The sequence below is a fragment of the Pristiophorus japonicus genome, chromosome 14 (assembly GCF_044704955.1).
Source record: "Pristiophorus japonicus isolate sPriJap1 chromosome 14, sPriJap1.hap1, whole genome shotgun sequence".
Taxonomy (NCBI): domain Eukaryota; kingdom Metazoa; phylum Chordata; class Chondrichthyes; family Pristiophoridae; genus Pristiophorus; species Pristiophorus japonicus.
In genome coordinates, this window is record NC_091990.1 from 147,460,453 (window position 1) to 147,483,282 (window position 22,830).

General features: G+C 42.7%; 1 protein-coding gene across 2 annotated transcripts in view; it reads left to right on the forward strand.

The window, feature by feature from the left end:
• Positions 1 to 22,830, forward strand: part of lrp4 (low density lipoprotein receptor-related protein 4) — a 451,660-nt gene that overhangs the window by 389,778 nt on the left and 39,052 nt on the right. For both annotated transcript variants that reach the window (XM_070899678.1, XM_070899679.1), the window contains exons 20-33: positions 190 to 391; positions 1,329 to 1,518; positions 1,681 to 1,812; positions 2,363 to 2,503; positions 4,439 to 4,525; positions 5,343 to 5,514; positions 7,419 to 7,581; positions 8,509 to 8,734; positions 10,789 to 11,092; positions 15,005 to 15,223; positions 16,124 to 16,258; positions 16,686 to 16,794; positions 19,108 to 19,252; positions 20,245 to 20,358. In XM_070899678.1, the coding sequence (XP_070755779.1) occupies positions 190 to 391; positions 1,329 to 1,518; positions 1,681 to 1,812; positions 2,363 to 2,503; positions 4,439 to 4,525; positions 5,343 to 5,514; positions 7,419 to 7,581; positions 8,509 to 8,734; positions 10,789 to 11,092; positions 15,005 to 15,223; positions 16,124 to 16,258; positions 16,686 to 16,794; positions 19,108 to 19,252; positions 20,245 to 20,358 (2,339 nt within the window). The remainder of the gene's footprint in view (positions 1 to 189; positions 392 to 1,328; positions 1,519 to 1,680; positions 1,813 to 2,362; positions 2,504 to 4,438; positions 4,526 to 5,342; positions 5,515 to 7,418; positions 7,582 to 8,508; positions 8,735 to 10,788; positions 11,093 to 15,004; positions 15,224 to 16,123; positions 16,259 to 16,685; positions 16,795 to 19,107; positions 19,253 to 20,244; positions 20,359 to 22,830) is intronic.

Here is a 22,830-nt window from a genome sequence, read left to right on the forward strand (position 1 = left end):
ACCCCAACCTAACCTGGGTCTGAGTGATTAAACTTATACTGTGTCATTTAAAAAAAATCTCAGCATAAAATGCCTCATTTAATAAATGCAGACATTGAAGCTGATCTATCGTTGTAGGATTTGAACATTTATCATTCCACAATCCAAACTGGTTCTTGTTCATCTTTATCATTCTTTCTTTATATGAAGGTACATGTACTGGACAGACTGGGGAGCAAATCCAAAAATTGAACGTGCAGGGCTGGATGCCTCTGAGCGGATAGTAATCATCTCCTCCAATCTCACTTGGCCCAATGGCTTAGCAGTGGACTATGAGACGGAGAGACTGTATTGGGCTGATGCAGGCATGAAGACAATTGAGTACGCCAACCTCAATGGGACTGATAGGAGGGTATGAGAACATCATCATTAATGGTTTTATTCTGAAAACAGATGGAAAAATAATTTGAACTACATTGATACTAATTAATATTAACATTGTTGCATTAAATTCACTCAGGATTGAAATATTAAATATTGCTTTTGTCCATATGTGGCTGGTGTGTGTTTATATTAACCTTGTGTTATTATCCAGGATAGTTGTGCTGAATAGTAATTGAATGGAGTTAGTTATTCAGGGGAGTAAATATACAAAACACATCTCCTTCATCTTCAAAACAAAGAATAATCAATTGCCATCTGGTTACAATAGATGAATCACTCACAGGGGTGGAAATTAGGTCACGTCTCTGTTGCGGCGTTAACCCGGGCAGAGCGGTAAATTTTGTGCCGGGAAATGGTTTGCATCTCTAGCCACAAAATTCACCATCTGGGCCCTGAGTGTGGAGCGGAGCACTAAGGGAAGTGTCACATGAACACTTGAACAAATGAAAATCTTTCACAGGCGGTCCCACTAGGGCACGCTACGGGTCTCTACGGATTGGGCGAGTTTCAAATTTCCAGCCGGTATCGCAACCAGGGGCGTTACACACTGGCTCGCCTCTCCAAGGCGGTACTGCTCCGCGTCCCCGCAAACCCGGCCCCAATGTCCCAGCAGGGTGCTGGAAGCTAGCCGCCCACCTGGAAATGCTGTCCGCCGCCATTACCGCCCTCTGGGGCGAAAACAGAGGCTGCAACAAACTGAAACTCCAGCCCATACAATTTCAAAAAATATAATAGCACAAATATAATCAAACAGTCTCATGCGACTGAACTTGTACTTTTCAAATTACATTTCAAATTCATGTGATTCATGCTTAAAGCAACAGTTAGTCCACCCTGATCTAAACTTTCTTTCCTTCCTCCCTCCACCCCAACCCTCCTCCCCAATTCTTCCCATTGTCTTCTAGGTCCTGATTGGCAGTCAGTTGCCTCACCCTTTCGGCTTGACTCTACATGAAGATAAGATTTATTGGACAGACTGGCAATCAAAGAGTATTCAGAGCGCAGATAAATACAGTGGCCTGAGACGTGTGATGCTGCGAGAGAACCTGGAAAACCTGATGGATATTCACATGTTCCATCGTCATCGAACACCAGGTAATTGACAAAGAGTCAGGTGCCCTGAAAGTGTGTGCAAATTCTCAGTTAGATAAGCTTTAATGTAAACTACGATTTATTTTGCTGGACTAACTGAACCTTTCATCTATGACCTGACAGTAATTATTATGAAAGATTTATGTTTCATTTATTTATTTGCAGTGGCTACCATGTGTAAGATAAACAATGGTGGCTGCAGTCATCTCTGCCTTCTCGCTCCATTGCCCAAGGCCTACAGCTGTGCATGTCCCACAGGCATAAACCTCCTTTCAGATGCCAAAACCTGCGCACCTGGTAAGATGTAACTTCCCTTATGATCTGTGGCATGAAGGTATTTGAAATAACAAATCTATTTCAGACTTTGGACATTTTTTTTTAAATAAGGAAAACTCAAATACTTTTGAAAAAAGGTAGCTAAAATTGCCTGGAATTAAAAGAACTTGCTCCTCACTGGATGGCTAGGCACAGCAATATGCTGACATTCAAAATTTCCATTTTTCAAATTCTTTTGAATTGTAAGCTGAACTGTATTTGAACTTGAATGGGTATTTCTAGCTATATTAAGTTGCTACTATTAACCAGCAAAGTGCTCGAGTTGCGAGGGGTGAGCACACTGCCCTTTGTTTTGTTTCTGGGCAGAAAACTGGCTCTTGGAAACTGCCATGTGCATGCCATGTGCAGAACAAACACTGCAGAAAGCTATGAAGCAGCCTGCTCCTGAGAGGATAGCATCACGTCTTCACTGACCTAGTTTGGTGACTGAAGAGATGGTTTAATAGTTTAGGAATTGCTTTTCATCTGACTGCAAGATGTTATTTTTATCATGTTTCTATCTTATTTTCAGGTATGACTAGCTTCCTTATATTTGCAAGAAGAACAGATATCCGAATGGTGTCCCTTGATATTCCTTACTTTGCCGATGTGGTGGTGCCCGTCAATGGATCAATGAAAAATACAATTGCAATTGGAGTTGATCCTAAAGAAGGTGAATGTTAATTTATGACAAAGCTTTGTATTGACATGTTTTGAGACATAACTGCATGAACCTCACTGAGTCATTTAGTTGCACATCTGTAAAAAGCTACCAACAAATACATTGCTGTTCGATCACCAAGCCTAACTTAAGGTTGCATTTTGTTTGATTGTTGAGATTTATTAATATTAAATTAAAATGCCATGTCCCCCTTGGCATTTGTACCAATTCAGCATGACCTGAGTCAATCTATATAGAACTACTTTGTGATGAGGAAACTCAAGATGTGTAACACTGCAAAATCGTAGATTACCGGGGAGAAATTGGTCTTCTTTGCGCCTCCCGTTAGTGCCTCTGAGGGGAGCGATAATGGGGCGCTACCGGCTCTGTGACTGAGCGCGGCCAGAGTACCGACAGTAGCAGCGGTAACCCCGAGTGCCACAATCTCTTGCGCCCCAGAGATCGTGACGTCATCTGGCTGCGTAGCGCTCTGGATGCGAACTTTGATTCCGTCCCCTGCAGCATCGCTGGGCGTCAACACCGGCAGCTGCAGGAGGCATTGTTCGGGAGGCCAGCTGATTGGGAGTGGTATTTAAAGGTAAAGCCAAAAATGTTGTTTTCAGCCCTTGGGTAATTTTTTCCCCCCATCAGTCATTGAAGGTTGACATGCAGGTGCAGCAGGCGGTTAAGAAAGCAAATGGCATGTTGGCCTTCATAGCAAGGGGATTTGAGTACAGGGGCAGGGAGGTGTTGCTACAATTGTACAGGGCATTGGTGAGGCCACACCTGGAGTATTGTGTACAGTTTTGGTCTCCTAACCTGAGGAAGGACATTCTTGCTATTGAGGGAGTGCAGCGAAGGTTCACCAGACTGATTCCCGGGATGGCGGGACTGACCTATCAAGAAAGACTGGATCAACTGGGCTTGTATTCACTGGAGTTCAGAAGAATGAGAGGGGACCTCATAGAAACGTTTAAAATTCTGACGGGGTTAGACAGGTTAGATGCAGGAAGAATGTTCCCAATGTTGGGGAAGTCCAGAACCAGAGGTCACAGTCTAAGGATAAGGGGTAAGCCATTTAGGACCGAGATGCGGAGGAACTTCTTCACCCAGAGAGTGGTGAACCTGTGGAATTCTCTACCACAGAAAGTTGTTGAGGCCAATTCACTAAATATATTCAAAAAGGAGTTAGATGAGGTCCTTACTACTAGGGGGATCAAGGGGTATGGCGAGAAAGCAGGAATGGGGTACTGAAGTTGAATGTTCAGCCATGAACTCATTGAATGGCCTACTCCTGCACCTATTTTCTATGTTTCTATGTTTCTATTTTGCTCTGCCGCGATTGATCAGTCCTGCACTCTGTTAGAGTGCTTGGGGCTGATCGTCACGGATCGCGGCTGCCATTGGCGATGAGGGAAATTCTAGTAATGCAGAGCCTGCAGTGGTGGCCCTTCCCTTTAAGGGAGGGAAGGAGCCTCTGTTCCAGGCAGCACTGCCCTCGACATTGGGCATCGCTGCCCACCCTCTTGCTAGCTTTAGCGCTCCAAGCGAAGTGGCAGCACTTGATTGAGCGTTCCACTTCCTTCCTTGAGCGCTAAACCGGAAGTTCGCGGCGACTTCACTTGCGTAGCGTCCCATTGCACTATCGCAAAAGTTATCGCCCCAAACGGGGCATTGTATAATTTTTAGCCCGGTCAAAACTGTTTCAGAACGTAGTTAAAGTCAAAAATACACCAAAATTGCTTGGTGATTGCCTCTGATTTCACTCCCTTTTGAACAAAATTGTTCTTTTTTGCTCGCTGCCTTTTTGGTTTTGCAAGTTCAGTGAAAAGTTACATCAGTCTGTCTTCCTGTGAGTAAAGTGTACTCAAAATAAACAGGTCATAAACCCTTCACAAATTAACCCTTTCACCAGTGAAACTGAAGAAATGTCATTTTTCATTTTAGGGAAGGTGTACTGGTCAGACAGCACACTGAATAAAATCAGCAGAGCCAACCTGAATGGATCAGAGCAGGAAGACATTGTAACCACAGGTGAGAGGTCAGAGCCAGTATGCGCATTTTATACAGCTGTTGCGAGAGATCCAAAGCATAGCAAAATCTCTGTGGAGCAATGATTTTGGGAGCTGTATAAAATGCATTTTATAGGAAGCAATATTTATTGGATGTTTCTCTATCAATAAGGAGGTCATAAAAAGTGTATTATGTCCAAATCATCATCATAGGCAGTCCCTCAGAATCGAGGAAGATTTGCTTCCACTCTTAAAATTAGTCCTTAGGTGGCTGAACAGTCCAATACGAGAACCACAGTCCCTGTCACAGGTGGGACAGATAGTAATTGAGGGAATGGGTGGGTGGGATAGGTTTGTCGCACACTCTTTCCGCTTCCTGCGCTTGATTTCTGCATGCTTTTGATGATGAGATTCGAGATGCTCGGTGCCCTCCCGGATGCACTTCCTCCACTTAGGGTGGTCTTTGGCCAAATATAATGCAAATGAGCTACTGTATTTATGCTTCTCAGAACTGTGCTGGGTTTAGGTTTGTATAAACTGTAAAGCCAGATTGGACTAGCTCACCTATCTGGCCCAGATTATTTCTCGTCTCTTGTTTTTTTTATTATTCATTCATGGGATGTGGACGTCGCCGGCAAGGCCAGCATTTATTGCCCATCCCTAATTGCTAGACGCAAACTGTTTGAACAAAATATCGTCGCTTGGTTTCCCCCTTGATAGAATGAGGGTGTTAACTCCAAAATAAATTTACTGTTAGAAATGAGAGTACTATAATAATCATTCCAAAATGAACTATTGTTAGAACTGTGCACTCTATAGATAGTGTTTTCTCTTCTCAGGGTTAATGACCACGGATGGATTGGCAGTGGATGCGACAGGCCGTAAAATATACTGGACTGATACTGGGACGAATCGGATTGAAGTTGCTAATTTGGACGGAACAATGAGAAAAGTTCTGATCTGGCAGAATTTGGACAGTCCAAGAGCCATTGCTCTCCATCATGAGAAAGGGTGAGTAGGCAGGTCATAATAGTCTATTGATATGCTGTTCAAATAAATGGCAAATTCAGCCTTGTGCGATTGTAATTTTCCTAAAGTATTAACGTAAATTTATTTTTAAAAAACCCAAAAAGTTAACAGAAAAGGAGTAAAAATAACCAAGTAGTGCATGGTTTTGTTTTATTGTACCATGTATTGTGTATTGGTTCACATTTTCAAAGCTGAAAGGATGTGAAGTAAAACTGCCATAACTATTTAAGTCCACTGAATGTGCTTGGATTATTAGTGATGTGTGTCGAAGGTGTCATTGTTTTAGCTGGGAGCACTCTTGCCTCTCAGTCAGGAGGTTCAAGCTGCATTCCAGTATTTGAGTACATAATCTAGCCTGCACTGCATTGTTGGAGGTGCCATCTTTCAGTTGAGGTGTTAAGCTGAATCCCTGGGGCCGAAGTTCGAGGCCATTACTGCCCATTTGCGGCGGCCATTCGTCAAAATTGAATGGCTGCCGCTTTGGAGTCAACTGGCCGACCCGACCCAAATTCAGATCGGGGATTTTTCAGCCTGGACCCCATACCGCCCAATGATGATAATCGCTGCCAGCAAGTCATCAGTTAGTGCACGCCGCTTTTAATTACATTAAAAACTTACCGACCTAAATTCAGCTCGATCCGTCGATCCCCCGCCGTGCGGTGCCCCCGACAGGTTTTTCTGTGGGTGCACCTTCTCCGCACTGAGTGTGGCCCGGCAGTGCGGCAGCCCTTAAAGGGAAGGGGGCCCCACTGCCGCGGCTGTCATCTATTAATTTTTGCTGGCTGACTTCCCAATTGGCCGGCAAGACTGTGCCCCTGGGTTCGGCCGGGCTGCCTGGTTGCTGGCCCAGCTGAAACCCTCCCTGGTGGTCCAGTGGCCAAAGATAAAATATGACTGAATCTCTCCCCTTTAACAGAGGGGAGAGCGTGGTGACGCACACGCGCTGTGACGCCACCGCTACTCCACCACTGATTGACCTATATTCAGCCACTCGGCCTGGCTTTCAGTCTATGGTCCGCCCTCGTTATGACACATTTCCTCTGGGACTCTGAAAAAAATTTCAAAGTCCTGAAAATGGCTCTTCCAACCGTATCAAGGATCCGTGCGGCAATTAGTTGCCATATTTCCCTATAGAAAGAAAGAACAAACTTGCATTTCTATAGCGTTTTTCATGACCTCAGGATGTCCCAAAGCGCTTTACAACCAGTTAAGTACTTTTGAAGTGTTGTAATGTAGGGAAACATAGCAGCCAATTTGTACACAGCAAGATCCCACAAACTGCAATGAGATCGCGACCAAATATTCTGTTTTAGTAATATTGGTCCGGACACCGGGAGAACTCCCCTGCTCTTCTTCGAATAGTGCAATGGAATCTTTTACATCCACCTGAGAGATCAGACAGAACCTCAGTTTACCATCTCATCCGAAAGTCTCCCTCAGTATTGCACTTAGGTATCAACCTAGATTATGTGCTCAAGGCCTGTTCTGAGACCTGAGCCCACAACCTTCCGAGCCGGGAGTGTTACCACTGAGCTAAGGATAACAACTCAAATAAGTAATTCATTGGTTGTGAAATACTTTGGCATGTCCTCAGGATGTGAAACATACTATATAAATCCAAATTCTTTCTTAATGTTCTCCTGTGCTATTTTTAATGCATTGGCTAATATGCTTGCATTAAATTACTGTCATTGCTATTTTAACATGCTTGTTAGCCCATTTATTTTAAGAACACAAATCTCACCATTCTCTAATAGGTATTTATGCTACTGTTAGTTAATAGATGAATTATTTAAACTTTGCCTCTTTAAGAAAAGCAAGGAGTTATTTCATATTAAATGGTTAGATCTAGATTGTGTTGATGTATTTCTGTTGTGTATTGCTAGGTTCATGTACTGGACAGACTGGGGGGAACATGCCAAACTGGAACGTGCTGCAATGGATGGGTCGGACAGAGCGATTCTCATCAATAGTAACCTGGGCTGGCCTAATGGTCTGGCTATTGATAAAGCAGGCTCCCGGCTCCTATGGGCTGATGCACACACTGAGGTACACATAGTCACTCTGTTCCAGTATTAGTATATTAAATAATTTATATAAAAATTTAGTTATATTTACATCAGAACATAAGAAATAGGAGCAGGAGTAGACCATTTGGCCCCTCGAGCCCTGCTCCGCCATTCAATAAGATCATGGCTGATCTGATCTTGGGCTCAGCTCCAGTTCCCTGCCCGCTCCCCATAACCCTTTATTCCCTTATCGCTCAAAAATCTGTCGATCTCCCCTTTAAATATATTCAGTGACCCAGCCTCCACAGCACTCTGGGGCAGAGACTTCCACAGATTTACAACCCTCTGAGAGAAGAAATTCCTCCTCATCTCAGTTTTAAATGGGCGACCCCTTATTCTGAAACTATGCCCCCTAGTTCTAGCTTCCCCCACGAGTGGAAACATCTTCTCTGCATCTACCTTGTCAAGCCCCCTCAGTATCTTATATGTTTCGATAAGATCACCTCTCATTCTTCTAAACTCCAGTGAATATAGGCCCAACCTACTCAAGCTTTCTTCATAAATCAACCCCCTCATCTCAGGAATCAACCTAGTGAACCTTCTCTGAACTGCCTCCAATTCATCAGATATGACTGTTTTCCTGAAGTAGCAGCCATCACCATTTTCAATATTTCCCCAAATTGTGTGGTTAATTTGTTGTTATCAGGAATTTCCTGTGTTCAAACTTGATTTTACTCCAAATGCCTGGTTGTATTATCAAAATAGCATCTCATCTATGCAAGAATGTTGTCCTCTTCTCAAGAGTTATCATCTGGATTTGACCTGGAACACAATTTGGATGGAAGCCAGGAGTATATCTTGTGATTCCTAAACTTTGCTTTGTTTTTTTCTGTTTTGCTTGTTTAAAGAACTGACCCTGAGAAGAAATCTAGTGTTGTTCATTATAATTTCTTCTTTTATTGCACAGCGTATTGAGGCAGCAGACCTGAATGGTGCTAACCGGCATACTCTAGTCACACCTGTCCAGCACCCTTATGGCCTGACTCTGCTCGACCCTCACATTTACTGGACAGACTGGCAAACTCGAAGCATCCAACGAGCAGATAAGAACACAGGTGGTGACATCATTACGGTGCGAGGCAACTTGCCAGGGCTAATGGACATTCAGGCTATTGACCGAGTCCGACCTGTTGGTATGTTATATTTGATACTACAGTGCGCTTTTTGCCAGTTGGTTTCTACTCCATGTAAGTGGAGATATATGTATTTCCTGACCTGAAATACATATATCTATAACATATAGAAAATCTTACATCGGTACTATCTGTACATAGACATTCTGTCGAGGAAATCTTATTACCTGTTGTCACATTTGTGCCACACTTTCATGTCACCATTTGCCATTATAAGTTCCTATATCCTAATGAAAACTGTCCATGTAAACTTAACATGCTGTAATTACACTCTATGCCAGCACCTCTTTCTTGTGACTCTCGACTCCTCAGCCTGTACTACAAAGGAACACCTATGTTCCAACTAACTCTCTTTTTCTGCTTCCCAAATTGTTTTGCTATTTAACAATAAATAATATCAAATCAAAATATCATATACAAATAAGAGCGGAACGTTTGACTTCAAAATGGGAATTGAATTACATCTGTGTGTCATTGTCCAATTATCCCCTCTTCACTTGAAGAATGAACTTGGTTTTGACTTTCCACATGTAACATCATGAGTACTAGACTAGTGCATAAATATATCTCACTGAACATCAGTCACCTGAAGCTAAAAGCTGATGAAGTAAAACATCCCTGGACACGTTTTGCAGAAGCAATTGCAAATTAAATTGGCAGCATCGACCTATTTAAGATCTGAGCTGTGGTATTGTTTTATGTGGCTTAACACAGCCCAGCTGTTACAGTAAGATCCAAATGACAGGGTGAATGTTGGGTGAGTGGATTTGTAAAACAATAATTAGCCTCAAACCGAAAAGCATATGAGAAGCTGTAATGAATGAATAATTAGCTATTGGGTTTTTTTTGGTCTGGGATGCCAGCTCACTTTTTTGCTCACATTATCAACCAGAGAAAAATACACTAGCTACTCTTTTATAAATATAAAGTCAAAAACATCGCAGACCACGCTGGAAATTTATACTTTGAAGGTGTTTGCTTTGAGAACTTACGGTGCCTTTACAGTACAAGGGTACTTGAGCTTGAGGGGAGGGGTGTGCGGGCAGAAATACAGGTTGTCACTGATATAACTGACTCTGGGGGTGATTTTCATCTGCTTACTGCCCCATTCGCACTTACTGCCCCATTCGCAGTAGGCAAACAATAAACTTATTTTTAAAACACTACTGCCCTCTAGCTGCCCAACTGCTTGACTTAATTTTGAAGTTGGCCTGGAAATGGTTGGCCAGCATTCCCACCTGAAGTGGGGGAGTCTTGTGAAGATATTTAAATCAGGTCCTACTCACGTGCTCCGCCCAGTGGAATTGAGCATTGTGCGGCAGGTCCTTCGAGGGACTGCTGCAAGTTACTCCAAAAAAACAAAGGAAACCGTTGTGGCACTGATTTGTGTGGGACTAAGGAGGATACATGTTCCTCCTGGCCTCAAAAGCATTTTCCGGCCAGTCCTTCTGTGATCTCGCCCCGCCCCCCGGGAGTGCATCCTACCCCCGTTTCCACTTTAAGTGCCTACTCCCAAATCGGCACTGTGGAGATTTTCCACCACACCCCCAATCATATGAGCTGCCCGTCAGCACTCGTTGGTCATGCAGGTGAGGCCCGACCATGAAAATGGTTTGGGCCTCTCGCTGGTGCATTAAGGCAGGCAGTGTAATCGCTTCACCCACTGCCCGCACGAGGCGCAGTCTCTGTGAAAATCCCTGTTGTTTGAAAAGAGAAGGGTGTTATAGAATTTTATTTTGAGAAACGGCTGAAAATGTTAGAGTCAATCCTTGATAATTTGGTTGTATTTTGCCGAAAATATTTGGCAATATCCAGGCATTGAAATTATGCAATTGGATTAAAATGGCCCGGTAGACTTTTTAAGCATAATGCAGTTTGAATTATCCAGTAATTCAAATTAATGGTCTTTGATTTAACTGTATCTAGGAATTGATTGCATCCGAAATACTCTACAGTGTTATAGTTCACTCAAAACACCCAGAATTCAGCTTAGCAGATTTCACATTAATATTTTCACACCTTGTTGAAAGAGGTTTTGGTTTGTTCCTGTACAGGTTTTAACAAGTGTAATGTCAGGAATGGGGGCTGCAGCCATCTCTGCCTTCCACGTCCCAATGGTATCACCTGCGCATGTCCAACAGGAATCCAAATGAAGAATGACGGGCAAACTTGTGACAATGCTCCTGAGACCTATCTCCTCTTCTCCAGCCGGGGCAGCATCCGCCGAATCTCTCTGGATACAACTGATTACACGGATGTGCATGTTCCAGTTCCTGAGCTACATAACGTCATCTCCCTGGACTATGACAGTGTGGAGATGAAGGTTTATTATACAGATGTATTCCTGGATGTGATCAGGTACGGACATAGCATTGCCAGTGAGCCACACTGCATTGTTATTAGAAACTGTTCACTTTTGAACAACAAATGACAATTTGTTCATGTCAGAATCTATGGTTGACAAAATAATTTAAATAAAAATAAAAGGGATGGGAGAGAAAGGAAGAAAAAAGAGAAAGAAAGAAATTAATTCATTTATATAGCGCCTTTCATGACCACCGGATGTCTCAAAACGCTTTACAGCCAATTAAGTACTTTTTGAAGTGTAGTCACTGGTGTAATGTGGGAAACGCATCAGCCAATTTGTGCACAGCAAGCTCCCACAAACAACAACATGATAATGGCCAGATAATCTGCTTCAGTGATGTTGACTGAGGGATAAATATTGGCCAGGACACCAGAGATAACTCCCCTGCTCTTCTTCGAAATAGTGCCATCTGAGAGAACAGACAGGACCTCGGTTTTAACGTCTCATCCGAAAGACGGCACCTCTGACAGTGCAGTACTCCCTCAGCACTGCACTGGAGTGTCAGCCTAGATTTTTGTCATGGTGAAATTATTTGGAATGGTGAAAACATTTAAATTAATAAAAACAGAAATTTTAAAAAAGGGTGTTACTATTTCATATGCAGTCAGCACACTGAATTCTAAGTTCTGCTGGGAAATATACCCAATGAAGGTGAGAAGCTGCTCCCTAAAAGGGAGGATCAATTGGCAGGTAAACCCAGATTCTTTTGCACACCCATGGCACCTAGTTACAGAATAATTTTGGTAGAGGTCAGTCAGAAGATCGCAAGCCTATTCCCTCCATCAGGATTTGAGATAAAACAATTAAATAATGAGGTGTATGGCTTTTCACTCTATGTGAAAAAATCTTTTAGAAAGCCAAAAATTGCAATAACCGAGCACTAATGGTTGCCTAATTAAAAATATACTACTGCAACATCTCACTGTGTTGATTTTTAGCGTACTAAAGTCTATATTTCGCTCCAGTGAGTGCCTGAGCCATACAGACCTTAGCTGTCTCAGGTTCGACCACTGTGTTGAGTTAGCTGCTGAGGGAGGATATATAAAGGATCTCTGTACCTCTGGGTTGCTACTGGGGAGGATATATAACGGACCTCAGTACCTCTGGGTTACTACTGGGGAGGATATATAACGGACTTCAGTACCGCTGAGTTAAGGAAGGGAAAATCAGCTTGGATTGTAGCTTCTGATCACGATCTAGTGACTCTGGCAACTCCGGCTGGAAGTGCAGTTAAGACGGGAGACTCGAGGGAACTTTCCATTCAGAGAAAGAAGGGGAGCTTTCCTTGGGGTTGGGCACCCTGGCCTGGGCACAACAGATAGCGGAAAATCGACCAGTTTGAACTGCACACCTGTAAAGGAATAAAAACAGAAACTACTGGAAACACTCAGCAGGTCAGGCAGCATTTGTGGAGAGGGAGAAACACCCGACAGATGCTGCCTGACCAGCTGAGTATTCCCAGCATTTTCTGCCTTTATTTCAAATTTCCAGCATCCACAGCATTTTGCTTTTGTACACCTGTGAAGGAAGCTGCCTGATTTTCCTGCATTTAAATTAGGAAAAGGGAAATTGAGCAGATTCTTTTACTTGCATGTGCTTGAACCCACCTCTTTCTCTGATATTTCCCATGCAATCCAGTGCAGCTGGGCGCAGAGCCAGGAAAACCTCCCCACTCAGTTGGCGCTGGCACAACAGGCAGAATGGGCTCCCTCTGTGCTGTGAAGTGCATGTGTGGGTGTCACACGAGCACATCTGTGGTGCTGTCTCCCACCCCTGAAGCAAAGTGGCTGTTGAAACTCGCTGTCGAGACATGCACATGAAAAATGGCTACTTGGATGGGGTACTCGAAAGTGCCCATCACTGTGGTACTGTCATCGTCATAGGCAGTCCCTCGGAATTGAGGAAGACTTGCTTCCACTCCTGAAGTGAGTTCTTTGGTGGTTGAACAGTCCAATATGAGAGCCACAGACTCTGTCACAGGTGGGACAGACAGTTATTGAGAGAAGGGGTGGGTGGGACAGGTTTGCCGCACGCTCTTTCCGCTGCCTGCACTTGATTTCTTCACGCTCTCGGCGTTGAGACTTGAAGTGCTCAGCACCCTCCCCGATGCACTTTCTCCACTTAAGCCAGGGACTCCCAGGTGTCAGTTGGAATGTCGCATTTTATCAGGGAGGCTTTTAGGGTGTCCTTGTAACGTTTCCGCTGCCCACCTTTGGCTCATTTGCCACGAAGGAGCTCCGCATAGAGCACTTGCTTTGGGAATCTCGTGTCTGGCATGCGAACTATGTGGCTTGCCCAGCGGAGCTGATCGAGTGTGGTCAGTGCTTCAATGCTGGGGATGTTAGCCTGCATGAGGACACTGATGTTGGTGCACCTGTCCTCCCAGGGGATTTGTAGGATCTCGCGGAGACATCGTTGGTGCTATACTGCAGCAAGGAGTCATCGGCTTCAAGAGAACGAGGGAAAATTGACGGGCAAAATAGAAAAATGATTAATTAATAGATGTTGTTTTGAAAAACTGGTAAAATGATGTGGATGCGGTAAGCTGGACTTTCTTTCCAGTACCCATCAGACAGAGAATATAATGAGACTGGTTTGACAATGAAAATTCAAAATGGGCTTTAAACTCATTCCAGGAAGTAGATAAAGGAATTAAAGTTGTAATTTCCTTTCAGCCTGGATTATTCGCAATACTATGATGAAATCAATTTCAAAGCAGGCCAAAAATGTGGTAATATTGAAAGGTTTTCCGAGTTTCTCGAAACTATCTCCAAACACCTGGCAAAAATGTTGAACACTCTGGATAAGGAAATTATTCACAGAATTACATCGCAGCAATATTGAAATACTGCTTTAAATATATATACATTTTATATACTTTGACGTACCAGAAATCTGTTGCTAATAACAACAGGAACATAGAAACAGGAGTAGGCCAGTCAGTCCCTCTAACAGAAAATACTGGAAATCTCAGCGGGTCAGGCAGCATCTGTGGAGAGAAAGCAGAGTTAACGTTTCGGGGTTATTTCCTCTACTGGAGGAAGCCAGATCAATCTTAAAATTTGTGCTAGGCCATTCAAGAGTTCTACCATTCAGTTATATCATGGCTGGTCTGTACCTCAACTCCATTCACCCATCTTTGAACCATATCCCTTGATACACTAAGCTAGTATAAATCTGTCGATCTCAGTCATGAACATTTCAATTGACCCCCAGCATCCACGGTATTTTGGGGGCGAGAATTCTACATTTCCACGACCCTTTGTGTGAACTGTGCTTCCGGATTTCACTCTTGAATGGCCTAGCACACATTTTAAGATTGACCTGGCTTCCCCCAGTGGAGGAAATAACCTTGAAACGTTAACTCTGCTTTCTCTCCACAGATGCTGCCTGACCCGCTATTTCCAGTGTTTTCTGTTTTTATTCCAGATTCCAGCATCCGCAGTATTTTGCTTTTGCTGCAGAGGAAATAACTTGTCTGTATCTACTTTATTCAACTCATTTATCATTTTAAACACCTCAATCAAATCATCCTTCGACCTTCTAAACTCAATGGAATACAACCCAAGTTTATGGAACCTGTCCAGATATTGTAACTTTTTGAGCCCTGGTATCATTCTGGTGACTCTGTGCTGTATCCCCTCCAAGGCCAATATATCCTTCTGATGAGCGCAGTACTCCAGGTGGGGTCTGACCTAGGCTCTGTACAACTGAAGCATCATTTCCTCATGTTTGTCTTCCAAACCTCTTGAGATAAAGGCCAACATTCCATTAATCTTTTTGATTACGTTTGGTACCTGTGCACTAGCCTTTAATGATATGCATATCTGGACACCCAAATCCCTTTGTTCCCCCACGGTTTCTAGTCTTTTTAAAGTAAACTGTCCTTTTTGTCTTATCAGAAGTGCAAACCTCAATGGCAGTGGAATGGAGACGGTCATTGGCCAGGGTTTAAAAACAACTGATGGTTTGGCCATTGACTGGGTCGCAAGGAACCTCTATTGGACAGATACTGGCAGGAACACTATTGAAGTGTCCTGGCTTGATGGAAGCTGCCGGAAAGTGCTAATTAACAACAGCCTGGATGAACCAAGGGCAATTGCTGTATTTCCGAGAAAAGGGTAAGCAATTCTTTTTAGGAGAAGCCGGGTCCAGTTCAGACTTTACATTATCGTAGAAGGTCCATATTTTGTGTAAGTATGTCACATTCCATATTACTGTACTAAATCAACAGCCATGAACTGTCTAACATGGAGTCATTGTTAACATCATATGAATGGCAAATAAGTCAAGTGCATATCATTTCTGGAAATGGCTTTATCGTATCTTCTTGTGTTTAAGAACTATAATCCACTTAAAATTTAAGATTAATGTGCTGATTTATCAAATGTGCCTGCACCATACTGCTTACTGAAGATGAGCCAGCATAACTCCCAAGGATTGTTGGTACTGGACATTCAGTGATACAACATTCTAAAGCAGTCAAATCAACTTAAATTAAGCAACGTTTATAAGCGTAGAAATTAGGGTAGGCAGATCATTTATTTGAAATGAAAAACAAACATAGAACACAGCATAGACCCACTACAGAGCCCCAGAGAACTCTTCCCTCTCTCAATCTCTCCAATACCAATTCAAAAGTAAAAACATTTGTATTTTAACATATTACATTTTTCAGTGAAATGTGCCCAACCTTTTGTAGAGAGATTTTCCTCCTTATAGGACTCTGTGCAAGGCCTCTGACAGCAGTAATAAGAACATAAATATAAAAGCAACCTTCACTCCATGATCTAGGTTGACAGATCAGCAAGAGTAATACACTCCGGTTCCAGAGATTCTTTGCAGTATGTGTCACCATGGGAAAAATGTGGCATTGTTGATCTGAACTATAAGCCTATGAGAAAGTGATGTTTCATATGTTGATACATTTGTTTGGATAAAACTGTAGCTATGAAATTAAATGTTCCTGTGAAATAAGCCACAAATATAAAAATATGAATATTATTGTTGTACTCTGACAGATATCTCTTCTGGACAGACTGGGGAAACCTTGCCAAAATTGAGCGTGCACAGTTGGATGGCACTGACCGAAAAGTCCTTATTAATACTGATTTGGGTTGGCCAAATGGCCTGACCTTGGATTATGATACAAGAAGGTGAGCTGAGAAAAAGCAACGATATGAAAAAAGATCCATTGGATAATGTGTATAAGGGCCATGAGGGTCTAAAAATGTAATTAACCAAGGTAGATTAGGAAGGAAAGCTCTATTCTACCCTGGAAACTTGCCAGAAATCTTCTTTACTAGCCTCTGAAGGTCATCCAGAACCATTCCGTGTGACACAAAATTGCCACTCTGATTGTCTTTGAATGTGATTTTTTTTGCATCATAATTCATCATAGTGCTCAAATTCTTATTGAACAACATTCATACTATGACTGTAGAGTTGGTGCAAGGCAGTTGGGTGATAGTTTCCCACCAATATTAAATTTGGGACCATGAACAGTCTCTTCTCTTCCCCATGATATGTACATGATAAGCTATCTGAAATGTAATTTTAATCAATACAAATCTTTCCTGGCAGGATCTACTGGGTGGACGCTCACTTAGATAGAATAGAAAGTTGTGATTTAAATGGAAAACTACGGCAAGTTCTGGTCGGCCAAGTTACACATCCCTTTGCCTTAACTCAGGTAAGGAGTGTCCCATTAACAATCAGTTAAGTTCTGTACATTCAGAGATGCAAAGCAATAAATGTCAACAATAATTGGAAATACAAACACATGGTGACAGCAACATGAAAGATAGCAGTGAGGACAATCGGTCCATGTTCCCTCTAAGATGCACAGGTGCACAGTAATGGGAAAGGTCCCGTGCAGGCCACTCACCGCTGTTTACATTGGCCCGGATTTTACGATGTACATTCGCCGTCGTAAATGCCCCGCACGTTCCGGGTTTCCGCATGCACTGGAAGTTGACATTTGCTGCCGCAGTGTTGGGCTATTTTAAAATATTTTTAAGTGGATGGGGAAAGATTCACAGATTAACTCAATAATCAGATACTTGCAATTTAGGCAATAATTAGCTCAGAGATGCATATGTAGTTTCCTTTCACTCACCAGTGCTGGTTCTGATATAAAACAAAATACAATATTGAAACATCCCCCGACTGGTCCAGTTAAAAATCAACAAAAACTGATTATTCTCATTGGTTATATTTTGTTGGTTTATCTGGAAGTAAATAGCACTTACTGCCATTATTATAATGTCTTGAGCATGAGTGCGCTCCCCGTGATTTAAAATGAATTTCTGATACGTGCTGTTGGCAAATGGTGCTTCCTGCCAGGAGTGTGCAATCATAAAATTGGCCCTTATAGGCATGTACTAGACAATCTCCCCATGGTTCGTCTAAGTAAATGATATGGAGGTAGCATTTCCATGGGATTCTCCTGATCTTGTGCCGTAACTTCAGGGGAAGATTGGTGGAAACCCGAGAGAAACTGTGGAAACAGCTAGTCACGCTGGTTCTCCTGAGATCCCGCCGGTTATGGAAGAGGACCATAGAAATTCTACTTCTGTGTCATTTTTTTCAGGTTAAAAAAACATTGTTTTCTTTGCACATGTACTTTCAATAAAAGGATGTCATCATTTTAGCTGTGTTTATTTTAACAGTTTGACAGAAGTGCTACCTCTGGAGTGAGCAAGATTAACAGGAGTTATTCTTACTTGCCACAGAGGGGGTGTTGTAACATTAAAGTGGCTTTTAGATGTAACAGTGCCATCCTGTGGAGAAACAGAGAATAGAAAATTAGAGTAACTGATATCCAGTGACTAAAAGGCTGCAATTTAATTCAGCATTCAGATTACATCTCTAATGTACCCGAGCTTCACTTTCATTGCTCCTGATATCAGCTGGATTCCTTAATTAAATCACAGACTATTACTCAAACCCAAGCATATTATCTGGCCTAATGATAGAAAACTTAAATTGACAAATCCTAATGGTGGAAAACAGAAGTATTTGCTGATGTGGGGAACGGTGCCCATTTGCCTCTTGAAATGGAAATTGGCCAAAGTAATTATCATGGGTTCAATTTAACAGCATTTGATGCAACTGGTACTATTATTAACTAAAACACAGAGCCACGGGGAAGGAGAGAATGTGACCTCTGTGTTCCTTCAGCCCATCATCATGGAACAGCCAAAGGTTGATGGGCCAAACATCCTGATTCTGTGCTGTTATTCTGTGTAGGGAACATCTCTGTATAGGTCTGTGAGTCAGCAATGGAAAAATGGGAACAGTCAGGAAGGATACAGGCCATATTTTTAAGCCTGTTTAGTGGCCAGGGCCCTCTGTTGTTCCAAGTGTCAGATCAAAGTCTAAGGTGGGTCAGGGCCAGTTTGAAGTTCTGGCAGGAATGTGGAATTCAAAGTGATTATTCATCCAAATGGACAGTGCATTTGGCAAAAGGAAGACACAGTTTTGACGTCCAATTTGGAACACTAAACAAGGTATTAAATCTAACTGTTCTCTTCAGATTCAGTACAATTGAAGTTGAATTCAAATTGGTGTCAACATTTTAGCAGATGAAATGATTGACGGGTGAAGCTGGGAGTGTCCTGGCCAGAGTAGAGAAAATGCTTCGGTGAAAATGTTACAGAGAATTACAATACTTTCATTGCAAATTGTAACTTGAGGATTTCTCGAAGACTATTTGTATATTTTCAGTACAAACTGAGTGCTAATATAATAGGGGAAAGACAGCAGACATGAGGTAGATCAGCCTGACCAGCTCTCCTGCCCTGTACGTGAGATGATGGGAGTGCTCAGTAACTATTGTGACATCACGGACACCTATGTTTCTAAAGAGGGCTTCTTGTCAGAAAGGACTTTTTCCCCAATATAAACTTAAATAGTACTTAAATATCCAAAGAGGGATTTTGCACAACTTTAAATTACATGCATTGCTCTATGTGAAAACTAAAGTCATTATTTTCACAATTAGCACGATCGCTGGATTTACTGGACAGACTGGCAAACCAAATCAGTCCAGCGTGTGGACAAGTACACAGGTCGCAACAAGGAAACCATCCTCGCTAACGTGGAGGGACTGATGGACATCATTGTAGTCTCCCCACAAAGACAAACAGGTATAGAGAGAGAGAAAGGACTAAAATGATATTGGCCCATAATTTGCTGCGGCAGAGCATCTAACAGTGTCTGCCGTTAGTTAGACATGCCCTTGTATATTTAGGTGTTTACATTTTTTGCGTGGCAAGTTGCTGAAAGTGCGAGCTGATAACGGTGCAGTGAGGGATATAGGGCATCTGGGACCTGAGTGAACAGGGCAAGCGACTGTGTATCTCCTGAACCAATCAGCTTGAAGGATTGTGAAATTAACAGCAGAAGGACTGAGAATACAGTGTAAATTAGAGTGGGTGAATTCAATTTTAAATCAGGTGTGGAACTAGAAATAAAGTGAGGGAGGGAATGATTGGATTAAGAGAGAGAAAAAAGAGACAGAGGAAATGTTTTTTTTTAATTGAATTTTACACTTTTTCAAAATCTCCAACAACAATTAAATCCTGAAGGAATGAGACTCCATACTTGTAACAGTTAATTTTCAGTGCCAGAGAGGTTGATTGGCAGTAATTAACACTTATCACATCGTGAAAAGAGTATGTGGATGAAAATGGACAAGACCTAAAGTTTAGTGTGTATCTCCTGCGCAAATACAGCAACTTCACACCATTCAATGCGTTTCAATGGTGATGCCGTTTTCGCGAAGTTTATGGCAGAGCGGTGCAAAGTACTTATTTTGTTTTGTAAATATGAAACTGATAATTAATATGTATTGAAAAACATCAGTGCATTGCAAAAATGATCACTTACACATGATACCTTTGTATGTCATATTCATCAAGGCTACATCATATTCATTCTCCCCTTCCATATATGTAAATTCAATTACAAAAATTATACAATCAAGTATAATAAACCAGCAATGATTTGATCTTCAAATTCCATTCCAGTTTTGTTTCTCGCTGCATCTTCCATTATATCCCCTAGAATATGCTGCTGTCAGGACATTACTGTTAGAAATAATTCCAAATATTACTTTAAATGATTGAATTTGTTTTAGGTACCAACACCTGTGGTGTCAATAATGGAGGATGCACACATCTTTGCTTTGCCAGGGCAACAGACTTTGTGTGTGAATGTCCAGATGAGCCAGATGGACGGCTGTGCTCAGTGGGTGAGTAATAATCCTAAGGTCACAAACTGGGAAAATACCTTCCAAAGGGTTGTGTTTTTCTATGGTTAACAGCTTAAAGACAGAAAAAAATGACAGAACATTTTAAAGGCCTAGTTTCATCTAGAAAAGATACTCTTCATAAGTCTCTATTTAAAAAGCAGATTTCTGCAATCATAGATGGAACATTTCAGGTACAAATAATATACATCTTAATATTCTTATAATTTTTACATATAATTTTTAAAGGAGTGAGTTTGAAACAAAATAAATATCTAAGTTTTGTGCCAATTCAGGTGAACTGTTCTTTTAAAATGTCACTGGTTGGAATTTTCTGGGAGGTCAGTGGACAGGGTTGGTGACGGGTAGAGTGGGAAATGTAATATTTTTGACAGCGGTCGGGAACCCGCTGTTAAATCGTGCACACTTGCCTTTCCCAATGTTGGGTCTGCCAGCGCTGAGCAGACCCAACAGGCAAAGGCAGGGGAGCCAATTTCTTAAATGATTAATGGCTTGTTTACAGCCAATTAACAATGGTTTTAAACTGACCTTTTGAATTTGACAGCTCGCCCACAGATTTCATGCTGTTGCTAGGCCACGTCTGTGAAGCTGAAGGGGGAGGTCAGTGGCCATTGAATCAGCTGTTGAGTTGACAGCTTCAAATGTCAAGTAAAAGCTCCCGCTTTACAGAGATGTCTTCCCTCAGCCACAAGCTCTTCCTCACTGCATTTCCACAACAGATTCAGCATGCTGCAAGTCATTACACAAGTCTCCATCCAATCTAACTTCTCTCACCATTGACCGATCGTTTCTGTTATCTCTACTTCACCTACCATCTATTCCATCAGCATGGGTGCCCTTTATACTCTCTCACCTTGGTCCTCAGAATCCGACCACAATCAGTCCCAATACCAGGCACACGAGCAGCACCAACAACAACACTAACCTTCCCCACAATCAACTGATGCTGCACAGGACACAGGGCATCAACACCCAACCACATTTCTGCCCGGGAGGCCAGGGATGGCCTCACCATGGCCAGATTTACTTCACTTGACGCTGTACACCCTGACTGCCACATGGTGCACCAGATTGCCACCACACCACATCAACACCAAAAAGCATTCCTACAATACCCAAGCCATTTCTTTCACACTCATGACCATTGTGGGGTGGGTGGTAGGGTGGAGGTTGTTATGTATGTAAACCTGTAAATACCATGTTGAACCACCAGAGGGTTTATCCCCTGGAGTCCCAATCCCTTGGGAGCACCTGTATATAAGGAGGCCTCACAGGCTGGAGAGGCAATCTGAGATCTATAATAAAGGACTACGGTCACACCTTACTTTGAGCTTGCAGTATCTAGTCCGACTCTTTATTCAAGACATAACAACTGGCGACGAGATACAGATGATGAACCCCACCGCAATAATGCAGAGAACCGTGGGCATCCTGGAGAAATTTTCGGAGGGGAGATGATTGGAAAATCTTTGTGGAGTGACTCGACCAATACTTCGTGACCAACGAGCTGGAAGGAGAAAAGAACACTGCCAAATGAAGGGTGATCCTCCTCACTGTTTGCAGGGCACCAACGTATGGCCTCATGAAAAACCTGCTCGCTCCAGAAAAACCCACAGACAAATCATACGATGAGTTGTGCACACTAGTCCGGGAGCATTTAAACCCAAAGGAAAACGTTCTGATGGCGAGGTATCGGTTCTACAAGAGGTCTGAAGGTCAAGAAGTGGCGAGCTACGTTGCTGAGCTAAGGCGCCTTGCAGGACATTGCAAGTTTGAAGGACACTTGGAGCACATGCTCAGGGACTTCTTTGTACTTAGCATTAGCCATGAAGTAATAATTCTCAAACTTTTGACTGTAGAGACCCCAACCTTGAGTAAAGCCATAGCGATAGCCCAGGCATTTATCGCCACCAGTGACAATTCCAAACAAATTTCTCAGCACACTAGTGCTGCTGCAAGTACTGTGAACAAAGTAACATTGTTTTCGAATCGAAATGTACATGGCAGGACTTAAACGCCTGCAGCTGCACATCCGCAGATGACTCAGAGTCATCAAGGGTGGTGAATACAAGGCCATTAACATCTTGTTGGCGGGGGTGACCATCATTTCCATTCATGCCGCTTCAAAGGATATGTTTGCAAGGGCTGTGGAACAATGGGACACCTCCAACGCATGTGCAGGCGAGCTGCAACCCCTGCTAATCCTGCAAACCACCATGTTGCAGAGGAGGACAGATCCATGGTGGATCATGGCAAACCAGAGCCTCAGACCAAGGAGGCAGAGATATATGGGGTGCACACATTTACCACAAAGTGTCCCCCGATAATGCTGAAGGTTGAATTAACTGGACTCCCGGTGTCCATGGAGCTGGACACGGGCGCAAGCCAATCCATAATGAGCATAAAAACTTTCGATAAATTGTGGTGCAGCAAGGCTTCAAGGCCAGTCCTGAC